Genomic DNA, 19,600 nt, shown 5'->3' on the forward strand with positions numbered 1-19,600 from the left:
CCCAGCTCCCATATTTGCTAGCTGCTGATCTCAAACATGCCATGTTTGTTCTCTGTGCCATGTTTCCTCATTTGTTTAAGGGGAAAAGATTAGTTGCCTAGGAATGTGGCTAAAGTGGGTAAGATGGACTTAGGTATAAGGATGTACTTAGCAAGAGCTGCTTTTGCTATTGTTTGATTTTTGATGTTAAGGAGCCATGATTAGCAATGGGAAAAACCTTTCTCAGTGGCAGAGAGCACCACAGGAGCTGGGAAAGAGGAAAAACCTTGCAAATGAGTGTGGGACAGAGGGCCTTAGGAAAGGCAGGTTTTGAACAGGTAATGAAGGAAGGTCCAGGCAGCAGCAGGCCCAAGGCTGATGTTTCAGAAGGCACACACATTGGGCTAATGGAGACCAAAGCAAGAGTCTAAAGGTGGGGTTTGATTATTGGACACTGCCGTGAAGGCCAGACTTGGTTCATAAATATCTTCAGAGTTATTTTCATAGGAATCTCAATCTGGCTATAAATAGGCAAGATTTTGAAGTCAGAAATGGTTTCCAGGAATACTGTAAGTTTAAATTATTTACCCCTTAGCAAGAAGCCCTAATCTCTTGGGTTGGTTCTGAGAAAATGTACATGGCATCTTTGCTCTCTGCCTGTTTCCTTTCTTAGCACTGCTGCCCTGGTTAACTTGAAGTTCCACATGAAAGAGCTGTTAGAGCAGTAGGCAGTAACATTACTCTAAAGCATTCAGTAGAGCAAAGAAAGAATGTGGATTTATTATGATAGCCATTACACTCCAAATTCTTAAGGAACCACTTGAGAATTGATTTGCTATAGGATTGTGTATCTCTGCCTCAAATTACATAGCATATATGTTCTAGGGGAATTGTAAATCCTTTTTTATTAATTTATTTTCCCATAACATATACCATCAATTGAGATGCTTTGAGTGATTTATTTGCTAGAATAACTCTAGTTGTAAGTTTCTTATTGATTGCTTACTTCCCCATGTCATTCCTCTTCATTTTCAGACATAAAAAGGTCTATTATCAAAATTTTGGCAATATGGTGGATAGTTTTGTAATAATGATTTCTTTTTGTTGTTTCTCATTGCTATGCATTTTCATCCTTTTTATTCAAAAGGAAATGGAATTAACAAGAATGAACTATATTCTTGTATATACTTGATTATGTCAAACATCCTTTAACCTCAAGACCTTTTCATGTTCTAAAAGGTACTGGATGGGCTCTTGCCACTTTTGGCTCCACTCCCCATTAGCTCTTTCACCACTACTTTACGACATGGCGCAGGGACCTCCGTACTCATATAGCTCTCTTAACCTGTGGTGAGAGCCACTGAGGTCCTGATCATTTTTGCCTACTCTTTGCTACCTCCTAAGACTTCAGAGGATTTAGACATTGGGGAAACTACTTAGCTCATTGGAATTGTTCTCTTAAGTTTGTGTACTACCTGGTCTTCTTCTGGTTTCTATCCCATAACTCCCTTGCCAGCTCACCCAGAGAAGGGACAGGCTGTGGCACCATCTCCATCTTAGTAAGATTTCCAGATCGGACCTGGAAAGGCTGAGTTCCCCCAAATGACATCAGGGCAGGATATCCAGAGACAGCGATTTCTCTCTGGATATTGTCACAAGTTGAGAGTACAGATAGATATGAATGCTACCTTAGAATAGGGGAGACCTTAGATTTACATCTATAGCCCACTTGAAAGTGACTTTGTATACTACCAGTCTGTTGAGGGAGGGACAATGACATATTTATAGTTATAGTCTCAGCACCTATGTTTTGGTATTTAGTTAGTCCTTATGAATGGCCATCTGGCTATTAGCACAATTATAAATATAATTCCTTTGATTTGACTTCCTCAATTTTGTTAAGTAAGCATTTTCTGAAAACTGAGCAAGAGCTCACTAGACCATTAGTAAGCAAAGGTGAATTTTTATCTATGAAAATTCTACGCCTTTCAAATTCATTTTGTTCATCTGTACACCTTCAGAGGTCATTTATCCACATACCATGTTTTATTTATAACACCACATTGCTGTAGAAATTCATAACAGTAGTCTTTACTTTCCATCTTACTAAAGTTTATTCTTGTATAATGTGCAGATTTGACATAGTAGCAATCTCAAGTGGTTTTATAGCATTAAATATTAAGTAACTTTAAAAACTGCAAACAAGGGAAAAGGATTTCAGTCACATCTGGACACATAAAGGTAATTAAAAAAAAAAAGCAAGAGTCTTTCATTTACATGACCCCCTGCTTAACTGGTTTAGAAGAAGAAAGGCTTCTTCTGGCCCTCCTCCTTCACATCTGATGTGACATGTCTTCCTGGAAGTCATATTCTAGTTTGGTAGTCACTGTAGTCATTAGGACTGGCCCAGTTGGTGATAAATCTTATTTCAGAAATTACTTGTTGGGTGCATGTCACATGACAGCTATATAAAAACACTGATGGTAAAGAGTTACTGCATGATACTCTATCCACTTTAGCAGTATTGCCCCATTTAAGCCTCATTCTTGTCCATTGAAGTAGGTGTTATCATCTTCGTTTTGCAAATGAGGAGATACATCTGCAGGGTCCCAGATCACACAGGCTAATGTGAGAATTATGGATACAGTATTCCACCCAGGTGTGTGAACTCAGCCTTCCAAGAGTTCATCCTGGGGAGAAGATTTAAGACACAGATTTTTTCACTCAGAACCAAGAAATACAGTTGTTTGTTGTTCACTTACAGGATAGGTCTAGTTTATGTCGTCTTAGTGCTAGAACAAATCTCATGAGGACAAACACTTCTGCCTTGCAGGGGTGGAAACTAGAGGAACCCTCAGAAAGATCATGAAAAATTGGATTGGGTAAGGGGGAAAACTCAGGGCCACTTATTTTTTCCCAAGAAAGCATCTACGTGGTGAAACAGGAATGAGATTTGCCTCGTTACCCTAAAAAAGGTAGTCCCAGACGAGACTAGGGAAATGATTGATTTACTTTCTTCAGCTAAGGAAATGGTAGGGGCACAGAGACTAAATGATTTAAGTTTCCCCTTGTAGTGGATATTCTGAGGAACAGGTTGTATAAGAATTTTAAAGCCCTGGGCACTGGGAGTGCTGACCTCTGGACTGTAAGGCTTGCTCTTAGGAGATAATCTTAGGCCATCTATCTGGACAGTGTATCTTAAAATCATCAACTCCTTTTGTTCTGTTTGTTTAGTGAGCACCTTCCTGAGTATACTTCGAATTTATGTGTAGATTTGCCTGCAGGAAGAGAAACTCTCATTCATGCAAAGGCCAGTATTCTGAACTTTGAGACTATTCTTTTTCATGGTTAAATTAATCACTTGACAGCTTGGCTTGAATTTGTGTTCAAGGTGCTTAGCCAATGCTAGCTCACCTCTTTGAGAAGGATGAAGAGTAGGTGTGCTGGTCTATGGAGGAGGACACTGAGGGGATGGAGACAAGGAAGTAAATGCAAGGGGCATTTCCAAGGTAGAACTTTGACATTTAAATACTGATGGTAGAAGAAGCTTGGAGGAGAAGGAAGGCTCAAGGCCAAGGTGCTGGGTGGATAAGAGCATCCTTGACAAAGATGGAAGACAGAAATATGGTGGCTTCCTGAAAAAAAGAGGACAAATGTTTGAATTTTGAGTCTGCAGTGGCTCCATTGATGGAAGGTCCAGTGTTTGGGTATCCAAACACAGCAAGCAGGCAGTGGGTGAAATTACTTAGGAGGAGGCTGAGAATGTTAATAAAGGCTTGGCAGCTTTTGTCTCAAATGCACTTAAGAATTGTGACATCTGCAAGTGCATGCTGCAAAGTCACATTGACTAAATTTATTTTGGGCAGCAGCAGAGCAATATTGGTTTTATTTCTTTTTAAAATACTCACCCTAGACAATTGTTAGTTGGAACATGTTCACTTATCTGTTTCTGATTTCCACAAATCATGGCCATTCAAATGAGTTTAAATGGACTTTAAGTTCACAATTAGAAATTTTATCTGTATTCAGGAATTCTAGGAGTCATGAGAGGTATTTTATAAGCAGAATGAAATTTAATTTATGGACATTGAGTTTTTGCAAATGCATTTTGAGTAGATTGTAGAGGCTGGGGTTACGTTGGAGATAGGAAGGAATAAATGCCAACAATGTTGAATCCTATCTTGTTGACAAAGGTGGTCAGCCTGGAGAGAAAAAGGTAGCTGAATAAGAGACTGAAGAAAAGAATTAATATGCAGTCAATAGGACCCATGAATAAAACAAAAACATTCAAAGTCAAATCTAAGAAACTGAGCACAGAGAATTAGAACTAAGTATAAAATGCATGTAATATTGAAACACTTCCAATGCAACTTTAGTTCTAAAAGTATAAATACAGTGACAGGAAAACAGTAAAATTAGTTCTGATGCTTAGAAAGGATGATCAAAGCAATGGCATAAAGAACAAATCATTCATGTTTCCAGTTGTGTCAGAGGACAATATTTTTGGTGAATATAATTCTTATTTATACTGTCTTTTAATAATGAAATCCTCCAAGATACAAAGAATAATATAACAAAACCCCACTCAGTTCCATCCAAACCACTTTTTGTTTTGCTTTGGTTTTTGTTTTTGTTTGAGATACAGTTTGCTATGTAGCCCAGGCTGGCCTTGAACTTTTGATCCTCCTGCCTCAGTCTTTCAAGTGCTAGAATTACAGGAACGCACTATCATGCCCAGCTTCCATCCTGTTTTAAAGTACTAAGATATTAGACAATCAACCACAACTACCTGTTTGTCTCTTCTCTATTCTCTGTTCTTCAGAAGTAACACCTATCCTGAATTTGTTGTACATGTTTCCTTGTTTGTTCTTGTTTTATATATATATATATAAAAGCGTGTGTGTGTTTAAAAAATATAACATTATTTTGCATATCATTAGACTTATGTATTTTTAATCAGTGATTTAATGAGGTCTCCTCTGCTCAGTTCACATTTGACCTGGGAATGGAAATAAACTTACCTTCCTGCCTCTAACTTTGCATTGTTAATTCTGTTCCTTCTCAAACAGAGAAATAGCTGAGCCTTTAGCAAATGAGGAAACTGTTTGCAGTCACAGAGTTAATTATTAATGGAGGTAGAAGCAATTTCAGGAAGTGTTCACCTTGAGGCTAGTGCCCATGTCCGCATAAAATTGTCTGGGGAATGGGAAGCATCTTTCCTTCTTCCTATAGTGTTTCTTTGGACTTCTTAACTAATGCAACTTTGAAAATGACCCTGGGAATTTAGATTGTGTATCAGAGTTTCCTAAAAGGAACCCTTAATTTCACTTTTACTTCATTCTTTAAGATATATGTCACGATTTCTAAACTTTCTCCTCAGTTGAGGAAGTCTATATTATACTCAAGTAGTAGAGTCAGTGTCAAGGGTAGTCAACCTGAACAGCCACAGCTAAAAAGGAGACTACTGGCCTAAAAATCATGTTTTTAAAAATGTTCTGAGATGAAACCAATCATCCAGATAACTGAGATTTCAGGTCTGCCCTTCATTTCAAAATATGGCATCTGAGGTCAGCTTTGGCTGCTTACACTGTCATCCCACCTGCTTGGGAGGTGGAGGTAGAAGAATCACAGTGCTAGGCTGACTGGGGCAAAAACACAAAACCCTATCTGAGAAACAAACTAAAAGCAAAAGGACTAGGCGTGTGGCTCATGTGGCAGAGCGCTTGCCCGTCGAGTGTGAGGCCCTCAGTTTAATCTTCTGTACTGCCATACAATAAAAAAATAAATAGATACATATGGTGCCAGTTGAGCCCCTAAGGCACGGATTTTCAGTTATCAGATGAATCAGTTCAGGGGCTCTGATACACAGTACTACTAGATGACACATATTTAAAACTAACTCAGTTATGTTAATCATTTCACAAGCATGTCTTATCACCATGTTGAACAACTTAAGATCATACAATTTTATTTATCAACTACTAAACTTTGGGTGGGGGGTGGCCGGGGGTGGGGGGGCAGTGGGTCCAAACAATGTATACACATGTGAGTAAATGTTAAAATTATAAAATAAAATTAACAAAAGAATATAAAAAGACTACTAAACTTCAATACTGCTGAAAAATAACATGATGTCATAATTAAAAAAAAACAAACCTCTGATTTTTGGGTGGCAGCACTTTTTTTTTTCATTTTTCTTTTATTATTCATATGTATGTGCATACAAGGCTTGGTTCATTTCTCCCCCCTGCCCCCACCTCCTCCCTTACCACCCACTCCGCCCCCTCCCTTTCCCCCCCCATCAATACCCAGCAGAAACTATTTTGCCCTTATATCTAATTTTGTTGTAGAGAGTATAAGCAATAATAGGAAGGGACAAGGGTTTTTGTTGGTTGAGATAAGGATAGCTATACAGGGCTTTGACTCACATTGATTTCCTGTGCGTGGGTGTTTACCTTCTAGGTTAATTCTTTTTGATCTCACCTTTTCTCTAGTTCCTGTTCCCCTTTTCCTATTGGCCTCAGTTGCTTTAAGGTATCTGCTTTAGTTTCTCTGCATTAAGGGCAACAAATGCTAGCTAGTTTTTTAGGTGTCTTACCTATCCTCACCCCTTCCTTGTGTGCTCTCGCTTTTATCATGTGCTCATAGTCCAATCCCCTTGTTGTGTTTGCCCTTGATCTAATGTCCACATATGAGGGAGAACATATGATTTTTGGTCTTTTGGGCCAGGCTAACCTCACTCAGAATGATGTTCTCCAATTCCATCCATTTACCAGCGAATGATAACATTTCGTTTTTCTTCATGGCTGCATAGAATTCCATTGTGTATAGATACCACATTTTCTTAATCCATTCGTCAGTGGTGGGGCATCTTGGCTGTTTCCATAACTTGGCTATTGTGAATAGTGCCGCAATAAACATGGATGTGCAGGTGCCTCTGGAGTAACAGTCTTTTGGGTATATCCCCAAGAGTGGTATTGCTGGATCAAATGGTAGATGGATGTCCAGCTTTTTAAGTAGCCTCCAAATTTTTTTCCAGAGTGGTTGTACTAGTCTACATTCCCACCAACAGTGTAAGAGGGTTCCTTTTTCCCCGCATCCTCGCCAACACCTGTTGTTGGTGGTGTTGCTGATGATGGCTATTCTAACAGGGGTGAGGTGGAATCTTAGCGTGGTTTTAATTTGCACTTCCTTTATTGCTAGAGATGGTGAGCATTTTTTCATGTGTTTTCTAGCCATTTGAATTTCTTCTTTTGAGAGAGTTCTGTTTAGTTCACATGCCCATTTCTTTATTGGTTCATTAGTTTTGGGAGAATTTAGTTTTTTAAGTTCCCTATATATTCTGGTTATCAGTCCTTTGTCTGATGTATAATTGGCAAATATTTTCTCCCACTCTGTGGGTGTTCTCTTCAGTTTAGAGACCATTTCTTTTGTTGAGCAGAAGCTTTTTAGTTTTATGAGGTCCCATTTATCTATGCTATCTCTTAGTTGCTGTGCTGTTGGGGTTTCATTGAGAAAGTTCTTACCTATACCTACTAACTCCAGAGTATTTCCTACTCTTTCTTGTATCAACTTAAGAGTTTGGGGTCTGATATTAAGATCCTTGATCCATTTTGAGTTAATCTTGGTATAGGGTGATATACGTGGATCTAGTTTCAGTTTTTTGCAGACTGCTAACCAGTTTTCCCAGCAGTTTTTGTTGAAGAGGCTGCTATTTCTCCATCGTATATTTTTAGCTCCTTTGTCAAAGATAAGTTGCTTGTAGTTGTGTGGCTTCATATCTGGGTCCTCTATTCTGTTCCACTGGTCTTCATGTCTGTTTTTGTGCCAGTACCATGCTGTTTTTATTGTTATTGCTTTGTAATATAGTTTGAAGTCAGGTATTGTGATACCTCCTGCATTGTTCTTTTGACTGAGTATTGCCTTGGCTATTCGTGGCCTCTTGTGTTTCCATATAAGTTTAACAATAGATTTTTCAATGTCTTTAATGAATGTCATTGGAATTTTGATGGGAATTGCATTAAACATGTAGATTACTTTTGGGAGTATCGACATTTTTACTATGTTGATTCTACCAATCCATGAGCATGGGAGATCTCTCCACTTTCTATAGTCTTCCTCAATCTCTTTCTTCAGAAGTGTATAGTTTTCCTTGTAGAGGTCTTTCACATCTTTTGTTAGGTTTACACCTAGGTATTTGATTTTGTTTGAGGCTATTGTAAATGGAATTGTTTTGGGTGGCAGCACTTTGTCTCAAAGCTGGTAGGACTAGGAAAAGAACTCTTGTCTGCTTCAGCAACATTGGATCTGATGGCTTTGTTGGACTTACTAAATGTAAAATATTGGAAGGGCCTTGTTTTCTTCTTAAAAAAAAAAAAGAAAGAAGAAAACACCAACCAACCACCCAAACAAAAGAAACAAATAGAATTCAGACACTAGCAACATTAAAAAAAAATTAGGTACTGGTTTAATTTGTAAAATTCGATGTCTGCACACTCAGCATCACATTGACCTCTCAGAGGCAGTATTTTTTCTGACACTTTTGGTGTTATCCACCTCCAGTCTTGATTTCAAGGCCACAGGGGACCCCAGAAGGAGACTGGTGTGAAAAACAGGGAGACTTGTTTTCTTTTACCAATTTGCCTATAAATGTAGGGAGATTGTGCAGTCTTCATGTGTAAAACAAGATGGCAGATGATTCCCAGGTCCCTGCCTAAGTGTTGAAATCTCTGGATTAAGAAAATAAAAATTGAAGCATTGGATACTTCTAACTTACAGGTACAGAAATGTACCAAACTTAAAATAAAGCACCAATAAAACCAATTCTTTTCTTTTGTTGGGCTGTTTCCCGCTAGGGTTAGCAGTATACACTCACAACACAGTGCTGAATGGGATTCTGGCTAAGTCATTTTACTGAGTGTATGCAATACATGGCGCAGAAAAAGGAAGAAAAGGCAACAGAGAAATCTCTCTTGCCTCCCTTCCTTGGCACAGAAAAGAGAACGGAAAAAGAGGTGGCAGCTCTCAGTAGTGAATAACACTACACCTCTTTATCCCACCATAGCACAACTTAAAAAAGAAAAAAATAAAGTAACTTTGCAAAGAGAAAGCAGTTGTTAGTAGGATGTTGGAGGTAGTGACACATTTGGTCACTCTGGCTTCTAACAGAGTGCCCTGTTCATCCTTGTTGCTTAAACATGGTACACCCTGTGGGTCTGGTGTTTATTTGCTTCCTATTCTGACTTTCAGACTCAATGTATATAAAGGTTTCCAGGCCCAGGCAAATTCTATGGTGCACACTGCCTTCTCCAGGCACGGGAGAGGCTCTAATTCTGCAGAATTTAATAGTGACTTCTAGAGTCAGTGCTAGGTTCCTGTCCTGATTTTGCCACTTACCAACTGTGTGGCTTTGGACAAAATAATCCCTAGGTCTCTGTTCCCAATAGAGGTTCCTTTCTTTACTGAAGTCTTCTTAGGATTCTGTGGTCCTGAGCATCCTTCACAAACAGCTTAGGATTCAGGTCCTGGTGCTGCTCACTAAGCCCTCGCCCCTTCCCGTTTGCTTTCCAGGCTGCAACAGAAGGTGGCTGCCATCCATCCTGCTTTGCTGTCTTTTGGATTTTATGCTTTATTTAACAACATCCCTCCTCTGCTGCTTTAGTGTTATATTCATAAAGGTGCAGAGAAAATTGTGTGTTCAATCTGCTGTTCCTAATCAAGAGACATCTTTAAGGTTTTATAGAAGCATTCTTAAATATATTTCTCTTGTTATCAAATCAATAACTTTTGTAAGAAGAAATTTAATGCCTCTCATCTTAGTTGATGTAGTCTGAGGATTCATCCTAGATCTTTGTTAAATATTTAATATTATTGCTCTAGAATTACAGTATTAAATTTGGCAATGAAATTTAGAGCAATTGTTTATGTTACTAAGTATTATATGTAGTCTTTTTATTCTAATATTATACCTTTTGAATTCTTCATTTTTACTCATATCTTGGTGTGTCAGAATTTGCCTGAGTAACATTTTAGTAAAAGTTAAAGTATATTTTCAGAGCCTTTGAATACTCCAAATAATTCCTTTCCAAATAGAAGGGAGTTTGGCTGGCAATAGCTTTCTTTAATTGAGTCTTCTCTTTTTTTAGCATTTGGTAATAAAGAGGAAAAATTTAAGACCAACTGGACATTTGTTCCTTTGAACGTGAATTGTTTTCATTGATTTGTATGCTGACTTGTTTTTGTTTTTATGCCTGAATACTGAAAGATTTTTAAATTTTACTTTTAACCTAGGATTCAAAATTTTGGGCAGAATGTGGCTTTCAGTTAGTATTGTTTGGAATATAGTTTAGTTCCTCTTTTTCCAGTTCAAATGTTTTCATATGTGAAATTATTATTACTTCTATTTCAGTTTTTCACATGTATTTTCCCAGAAATAATTATAATTAGATTTGCTTTTATTCTGTTCCATGGATCTAGGCTGTTTCTTTATCTATTGGCCTTCTGGGGCTGTTTGCCTTCCATAGCGATGCTTTAATTTCAACGGAGTGTGTCTTCATTCCCTCCTTCCCCATGTGAACTTTATTTTGGGAATTCACATATTGCTTCTTTTTTATACCTGTAATTTTTTATCTTACTCTTCTGTCTTTTATTGATATACAACTTCCTAATTTTGTTTTTAGAAGTCACGTATTTGTGTATCACCTTGTGCCGAATATTTTCCTAAAACTAACTTTTGATTCTTGTCGGAAGTCATCTTCAGGAGACCATTCTTTGAATCTTCAGCATGCTCTTTACTTTCCATATGCAATACTACTTAGTACACTCATGCTGACATTTAGGTGTTATTTTCATTCCTCATGTTTGAAAGATCCATGGAGACCTGCTCACAGAGAGGATGCATGGGTTGCCCATGGTCCTGCTTTCTGTCCTCCTGTTTGTTAGTAATACTCCTCTTTTAAATCTCTGACCTTGTAGTGAGTTGATGTTTGTAGACTCTGACCCATTTCCAATAGACTAGGAGAGTCTCATATAAAGCAGCCATCTCCAATGCCTCCTTCTCTGTTACTTTATATATGAGTTATGTAAGAACTACAACCCCCAGAATGCAACACTTTTAAAGATCATCTTATCTCTGAATCTGCTTTTATGCAACTGAAACTGCCAGGGTGTAAAGTACTTTCTCCCCTTCTTTCCCATTGTTAAAAGAAAAGGTGTAATCAGTAACTGATTCTCCTGCAGCTTCAAAAAACCCGGGTTTCTGACTAATGTGGATTTTGCATTTCTGTGCAAGATGGTAGAAAGTAGAGAAATGGAGCTACACAGAGAAAGATTTTCTTACTGCCTGTAAGATCCATGGCTTTTTCTCCTCACTTCTACTAACATTTTTTAAATGCAATTTTATTATTTTACTGCTGTAAGAACTCTTCTCTGATCCCAGTAATAGGCTGTCTTCCTTTTTCTAGTTGCATGCAGCTTTTCTTATTTCTCTTTTCAGAGCTACTTTCATGGAAGTTTGGGAGCAGCTATCCCAGGGGTTGGCAGCAAGCATTTAAAACTGTAACCTATATGAGACTCCACAAATAAACTGCTTTTTCATGTTGCACAATGCTCACAAATTTTGCTTCCTGCAGATATTTTGTGGAAATAAACTCTGTCTTGTAAATATTCATCACAAGTTGTTATTCAAATGGTAGAGGCACCAGTGTTCCTATAATAGAACCTATGTCTTATGAAAACTGGGTCACTTTAGTGGTGAAATAAAATATACATGTATAAGTGATGGTAGGAATTCCAATGATTTCTATAAAATTTTTATTATATATAAAGCTGCCTGATCACTGCCTACTAACAATAGTCTGAGTTCAAACAGCCATGATAAATCATTTAATAAAGAAGTTGCAAATTTGATGGCCTCCAAGAGCCAGAAAAGTAAAGCAAATCCAGAAAAGTAAGGCTGGCTCAATTTGGTAGGGAGAGGGATGGACTAGAGCAAAATAGAAGTGACTTGTGCTACAAATCCTTGTGTCCTTGTAGTATAAACCTGCCTTTTCCTTGTAGAGATAGACCTGAGGTCAAGGGATAACAACACATTTGCCCCAAATTAGGAGGGTCTGTGATCTTAATCAGAACCAGTTATACAATTTGCAGGGCCCAATGAAAAATAAAATGTGGGACTTCTTGTTCAACAGTTATTAAGAATTTCAAGAAGTGACAGAAAAACATTAAATCAAATGGGGCCCAGTGTAACCACACAAGTCACACCAGGTATGGGAGCCAGACCTGGTTTTCACTTCTCATCTAGAATTGTGCACCAAACAGAAAGAAACATACAGACACTCACCCATAACCACCCAAAAATTGAAAATGGAGATGGGGTAAAAATTAAGGAGTTTTTTTTTTTACTTTGATACTACCCAAATGAACCTTCTTTACTTACAATAGGGCTTTGTATGGTGTGAGGCTTTACAGTCATTGCTTTTCTATATTATTTGGAAGTTTTGTTGAATCATTCCTGCTTCTGTCAGTTTTTATTGTTTCTTCCCAAATTCATGTTTTATGAATTATTAGTTGATGATCTCAACCCTGGAGTTGAAAGTTCTTCTCCAAAGTTAGTTCTGACTTGAATTCTAGGATGTTGAAGACTGGGTCAGTCCGGAATACACCTATCTATAAAAGTCTGAAAGTCTGAGGGACTTGTGCCCACTTTATAGCCCTCTACTATTATCCTTTCCACTTTCCTGAATGTAACTGTCATTTCAGATAATTTTTATATAATGTGAATCATCTTCTAAAATCACCTCTCATTGCTTCCTCATTTGAAACTTTTATGTGGCTTACAAGCACTAAAAGCAGTTTGCTTTCTTATGGTCTGAAGTTGACTTGTCATGTTCTCATTGCATTCATCTACAGTTTATACTCCAAGGTTTCATCAATAAGATGACCTCAGGAATGCTTTTTAGTGAAACCCATCCAGCCTTCAAAGTATAGCTGTTCATACCCAAGAAAGTACAAGAACTAAAATTGGGAATTGAATACAAGGGTAAAGCACTTTTTAGTAATAAATATATATATATATATGCACACATACCTTGTATTATAGAATATTTAAAATATTTCTACATTTAAAATGAAAACTTAAAACCTTTCCTTATTAAAAGAGTAAAAGTCTACCACCAAGACTTAACAGTTTAGAATGGTGTAAGAATTTTTACAGTTAATAATTTGACAATATGACTTCCTTTAGCAGCATCACGAAGTTGTTGATAAAAAAACAAACCCTTACCTCATTTAAAAATCTTGAAGCTTATTTTTTTAAAGCAAATAGGAACTTCAGTTAAGTCAGGACATTAATATGAATCAGACAAATAATCAAATACCTTCATGTTGTTGAACTATATCACTTCATGAGTGATTAACAAAAAGAAATTCACGTTACAAAAAGAGAAGGTGAACAAATGGGCAAATTAGGTAACTGAAAGAAATATCTAATATTAGTAGTTAAAAGTATTTGCTGAAAGCCATGTACACAAGTATATGTGTTCAGCTAGCAATTGCTCAGCAAGTTTAATCCTTGGTTTAGGGGAAAGAATAAATTTAATTTATTTTCACCCTCCAGTATTTCAGATATACTGTGAAATATATAAACTGAATGTCTTCACTTTTTTTTTAACTTCTTACAGGTGGAGATTTTCATTTTATCTCTATGTGTTTACCTATGGAGTCCGGTTCCTGAAAAAGGTAGGATCTGTCAAATTGCTTTATATAATTCTTACATAATTGTAAGCCTATATCCCATTTTTATATGTGACTGTATTTTAAACAATTATAAAGGCTTCCTGAGAATTATTTGTGCATTTTTATTTGTTTTATAAAAATGTTTTGCAGTTCATTCTTTATGCTAAATCATTTTTAGGTATATGTCTGAAATGCCTTTGGAAATAATTTGTTGTACCAGTGAAAGGTGTGGCTAGGTCACATATCCATTATAGCTGGCTCTTTATTACTGTTCTGCAGTAGGACTTTATAGAACCCAGGCAGTGTTATGGAAGACGCTAGAGGTTTCCACATCACACAACTTGAAAACAACAGTTGTTGCAATGTGTGTTATCGTAAAATCTTTACCAGTAGAAATTATGTTAGTGTCTTTCAGAGTAATTAAGGGAGCAGCACCAATTGCTGGTGGAAAATTCAGCTCCCTTCATAGTTGGGTTTCACTTGCTACTGCCTAGTAATCCTGCATGACCTAGGACACCTATGTGAGAGTAATTCCTCTTGGCTGCCATCACCTTTTTCCTGGTGATTTCAGTGCTTACTGGCACTACTACTAAGTTAGGCTGCTTAAATTCAAGACTCATGAAGACTTATCTTCTCATATTAATGATGATAATGTGGTATAAAGTGGGAAATTATTTTTAAAAGTACTTTATAGAACTAACCTCTAAAGTGAAATCAGTATTATCTTTATTTGCTACAAAAATATTTCTAAACTAGTGCATGTACCAAGTAGCATGCCTTCCTAGATAATCTTGCAAATATTGACATGAAAATTTCAAATGTTTTTATTTTGAAATGCTGTGTTTTCCGACGAGATTGCCTGTGGCCAATGGTCTTATGGCGGTGTTTCCCATCATTGTGTTTTCCTAAAGGAAATAGTCTCTTTACTCTTGTCTTTTCCTTTGGTGACTGCATTTCTTTTCCATCCAATAAGAATACGTGGCCCAGAGTCACTTGGATAGATTTAAATGGATGAATTTCACTCTACGTATGAAGAAATTTTCAACTGGGGTAAATAAATGTAATGGAAAATGTTTAGTGTTGAGCCCTACAGTCCTTGTTTTTAGACTTCCTTATCCAGAAAAAAACAAAACAAAAAAAACCCAGAATGGTTGGGGGGCTTTTATGCTTACAACTTTACTACCTGGAAGAGGAAATCATTTTGGTAGAACTTTTGCTGATTCAGGAGAGTCGTGCTTCATGGAATGCCCAGGTTTGGAATTCACCCCTGGTTCTGTGGTGGGAAGGGGGAATGGTGAGAACCGGAGCCGGTTTTGCCCTTTGTCCCCAGGTTGGGTGGATGTGGGTTCCTTTAGCACTCACATAACAATGTGGCTGTCTATCATCAGAACAGGAAGCACTTTGACAAAACCAGCTGAATGGAACGAGAACAGCTTTGTCTGCCAGCCCTCAGTGGACTGTGTAAGGCAGTCAGAGGGCCTGTCAATAAAATGTTTGCTTGGGAATTGTTTTTCCTTAAGCAATTATCAGTTTTGTACTAGTTTCCCTTCTACTGCCTCTAGTTATAATAAATGCTTAAGAAACTTAAAAGATCTAGACATTTACAAGAATTAACTTGTATGTGGGGGGAGGTTTCTTTCTTTTAATGCTGTCTAAACCTCACTCAGCTATGAGTTTAGTCATAACGTAACTTAGAAATGTGTGCATAGAAACCATTTGATTGAAATAACTGTGGAGGACTTGATATACCACCTTGACCAAACTCTCACTTCACACCTGACGAGGCAGAAATCCAGAAATCCAGAAATCCAGAGAGGGTAGGTGGTATGCAGAAGGTCACACAGCTAGTTTATTGAAGACTGTACCTCAAATTAAAAACACACTGCTGTCTCTTATTCCAGCCCTTTCTCCTCTTTGCCAGCCTGCACAAACCTCAGCACAGCTTCCAAAAACTTTTTTCTCTGATTAATACAGTTGACCATACCAAGTCTTTATTCCATTTTAAATTATTTTTAAGACTTTAGCAGATGTTTTAAAAATATTTTTCTCAACTTTCTTGGAATGACTAATATATTTACCCATTTAAACCAAGAGGAAAATTATTATGGAGGTGACATCAAAAATAATCAAAACAAAGTAATTAAAAATTTCACAATACTATAAATATTTTAAAATAAAATATCTTTAATGACACAGTATAAACTCATCTTTATAATGTAACTTAAAAAAGTCTGTGTTCAGATTTTTCCAGAAAGTACAGTAAGAAAATTCTCATAGCATCAGAATGATGGACAAAATTTCAGAAATGGGAGGCTATACCTGCCTCTTACACCCAGCATCAAAAATGTGTGTTATTATTCTGGGCTGTCAGAAAAATGCCTGCAGCATGCATCATCCAGTTTTCCTCTGCCTTTAGGTCACACATCTACTATAACTCATTTTCCAGGGTGGATTAAGTGAGTGCTCTTTCCATTGTAGAAGAATAGGGAAGTAGACATATACAGTATTCATCTTACAGACATGTAAGAGAGCTATTAACAGAAGCTATGACTGTGGTGGTGGGAAATATTTAAATAATTTGATGTTCATTATTGTCTGATTCTGCCTTTGCTGTACACAGGTAACTTGGCTCATAAATATGGTTGGCAGGGACAAGTACTTTGTGAAAGAAGGACCAGAATTACAAGTCCTAACATAGAACATATTCATACAAATTAGTAGACTTTCCCAGGACCTAAAACAAACCACATATCAAGCCTTAAAAAATAGAATAAGCTAGCTCTTATTTCATATTACCTTTAAAAAAATTTTAGATGGTAATTTCTGTTTGATGGAATTCTTTTGACATTTTTTCTTTGAGTTTCTTGATTTTTTTTTAAATATATTGTCACAGGAAGGCAATGTAGATAGATACATGTGTTACTAGGATTTATGTTAATATTTTTTCTTATTATCTACATGTTAGGCTAATTTATTTTCAATTTTTGAATATGTGGTAAATTTTTGTATCATAATCCATTTTGCACATATGTATATATATAATTAAAAGAAAAACTACTCAAGATGTACCTAGACCTAATTTCTGTATCAGTTAGGAGCCCATTAGGGTACAGAAACCGCAGAAGGTATTTTAGGAATTACTATAATATAAAAAATCTTTAATAAGGGGGAAACCATGAAGGCTGTGTAAATCAAGGTAATTGAACTATAGATTATTGACTGTGCCATGAGATAAAGGGCTTGCAAATCAACTCACTACTTCCTTTTGGGAAAGTCAGCCTAGGTGCTTAGTGATAAAATTAACTTACAATCTGGTGTATCAGTACCAAGCATTTTGAGGAGAAGCTCTCTCCAGAGCGCTACCCTGGGGTGCTGCAGAGTTAGTAATGGCCCCGAGGACCAAGGAATTACAGGAAGAGGTTAGAGTTAAGAGAACACAGAAGCTTCAAGAAAGAACCACGCAGTCCGATAACACTTCGGATAAAGGGCTGCCCTCCAGCTGGCGTCCCTCAGGAAGTACGATGAAGCTGGCTCTGGGAACATGGAGAAATTACAAATCGGTGCCAACTGCTTCTGCTGGGTGAAGATGCATTCCTGGGCGACAGTGACAAGAACTGGAAGCAGAACAGAAAGGATAAGTCTTGCCTTCCTCTTGAAGCCTTCCAACCTCCTTTAGTGTTTCTGAAAAGTCAGATGTGGCAGGGCTCCAGCTCTAAAGCCAGCAGATGTGTGGTTTGCAGAGTCCCAGCTCCAAGGCTGAGGGAGACGTCTCAGTAACCAGCCACCCTCAACATATTGCTGCATTCCGTGATGTGCCCCGATAACTTACTGTAATTTATTTATCATATTTTAAAAATACGCTGGTTGCCACGCATTGCCTCACCTTTGTGACTAACTACTGAGTGAAAACCCAAAGTTGGAAAGTACTTCACCAGATTGAGCCCTTTGGACTTGCTGAGATCCCCCTGAACCAAGGCACTCCCTTTCGTGGAGTGTATGCTGTGCTCTTCAAAGGTCACAAAAAAAAAAAAAAAAAAAAAGCCCACAAAAACCATAGCATGCTCCCCTGGTGTCATGCTTCGAGATGTCGTTTTTTGCTTATTGGTTAGCTTGGAGTCTTTCTGAAATAGAAAGAGGATTATCATCCCTTTGCCTGTTTGAGGGTGAAGGTAAAATTTGCCCGGTCATTAGAGTGAGTGTCTACTCTAAATTTTGTTCTTTGGGTCATTTTGTAAATCTTAAAATAGCTCGGACTCTGTCACTTGTTTAAGGAGGCTTGGATTTTACTTTTATGTATAAAAATGACCTCATAGAGAACTTCTGTAAGAAGTACACAAGACAGAATCCTAGCATTGGGAAGGGACCCCAGGATCAACCATCCAAAATTGCTCATTTCAGAAAAAAATTTCAGAAGAGTGAGTCGATTTGCCTGAGGCAAAACTAGAAGCCCATCTTAGGGACTTCAGACTCTATAGGTCTAAAACAAAGGGAACTTAGAAAATAAGTTTCAAAAAGCTAGCTGTTCAAGTAATTATTGTCTTTTGATAGAAAGTTCCCCTTATCATGAAGAATTAAAATCACGTCAGTATATGAGAACATGTAGGTAGAAGTCAAGACTAAATCTTTAGTTCTGGCTTTACTGATGATGCTTAATTTGATTCACATGCAGGTACAATTATGTTTTGCTCTCTGAAGCCTCAGTTGTACTCATTTTTCCTGTAAAATGAGAAACTGATGCTGTTTCATTCTCAGCTTGCATATGTAGGAGTGCTCTGGAAGCTACAAAGTATTTGGAAATATACAGCATTACGCTAATGATTACGGATTGAGAGGACAGCTCTGCTGGGAATTGTGGATACCTAAATCCACGATAATCTTTCAATATGAAAACTTGTATGCTGTGCTACTGCTGCCTCCAAGTCAATAAGATCCCTTGTGGCAACTGTGCTTTGAGGCTTACTAATTGGTAAACATACTTTCTTGAACAAAAATGAGCTAGACTAACTTTAGGAAGTCATTCAGTGCTGCTTCTTACTACATTTTCCTTTTCTCCTTCAATCCATCTCTTATATATTTTTAATTCCCTTCATGCCTTTCATTTGCCCTACTCCATTTCCCTTCTTTTTTGAATTGGGACTGGCATTCCACCCAAGGAGAGCATTCTGAGGGCAAGAGAAACTGAGGATAATGTGACATACTGGGTGTCCTGAAGAGGGCATGGGGAGACCTGAGTTTGAGATCTAAATCTGCCAGTAGCCAGCTTAATGACTTTAGTCCAGTCTCTTAATCTCTCTGGGATTTCATTACTTCATCTCTAAAAGCATTCAAGTGGCCCAACATAACACCTTTTAGCTCAGATCTCATAATTCAGTGAAGATTTGAAATGGTGATAATTAAGGTAGACTAGTACAACCTGCATAGAAGGCAATATGGTAATGCAGAATAATCATAAATATTGTCATGTATTTCGACTTGGCAATTCAACTCCTATGAATTCATTCTGAGGAAAGAACTTCACAGAAGCAGAAAATTATTTCTTTCAACTTAAAAATATACATGAATATATATACATATAATAGCAAATCTAAAACAGAAAACTTAAGAGTCTTAATGTGTATTATTAGTAGAATCATAACTAAATTATTATCAAAGTGACAGAATAGGATGTTTTTAAAAATAGCTACAAAATAACTGTATTTTTAGTCCTATTTAAATGTTTAGTAGAACTCCACATGTACTCATTTGTACATTTTTCTAATAGTCATATGTAAATAAATGAAGTAGGTAAAAATGACAACTCGTTTTATAGAGGTAGAAATATGAATAATTTTTTCAAGCTATATTTAATATATTTCTTTCTGTTAAACACCTTTAAGATGTAGAATGT

The 19,600-nt window shown here is 37.2% G+C and overlaps 1 protein-coding gene across 5 annotated transcripts in view; it reads left to right on the forward strand.

Moving 5' to 3' along the window:
- Cers6 (ceramide synthase 6) overlaps nucleotides 1-19,600 on the forward strand; it is a 276,713-nt gene that overhangs the window by 140,059 nt on the left and 117,054 nt on the right. For all 5 annotated transcript variants that reach the window (XM_074071036.1, XM_074071033.1, XM_074071034.1 and 2 more), the window contains exon 4: nucleotides 13,659-13,716. In XM_074071036.1, coding sequence (XP_073927137.1) covers nucleotides 13,659-13,716 — 58 coding nt within the window. The remainder of the gene's footprint in view (nucleotides 1-13,658; nucleotides 13,717-19,600) is intronic.

This window comes from Castor canadensis, chromosome 4, assembly GCF_047511655.1.
Source record: "Castor canadensis chromosome 4, mCasCan1.hap1v2, whole genome shotgun sequence".
NCBI classification, from domain to species: Eukaryota; Metazoa; Chordata; class Mammalia; order Rodentia; family Castoridae; genus Castor; species Castor canadensis.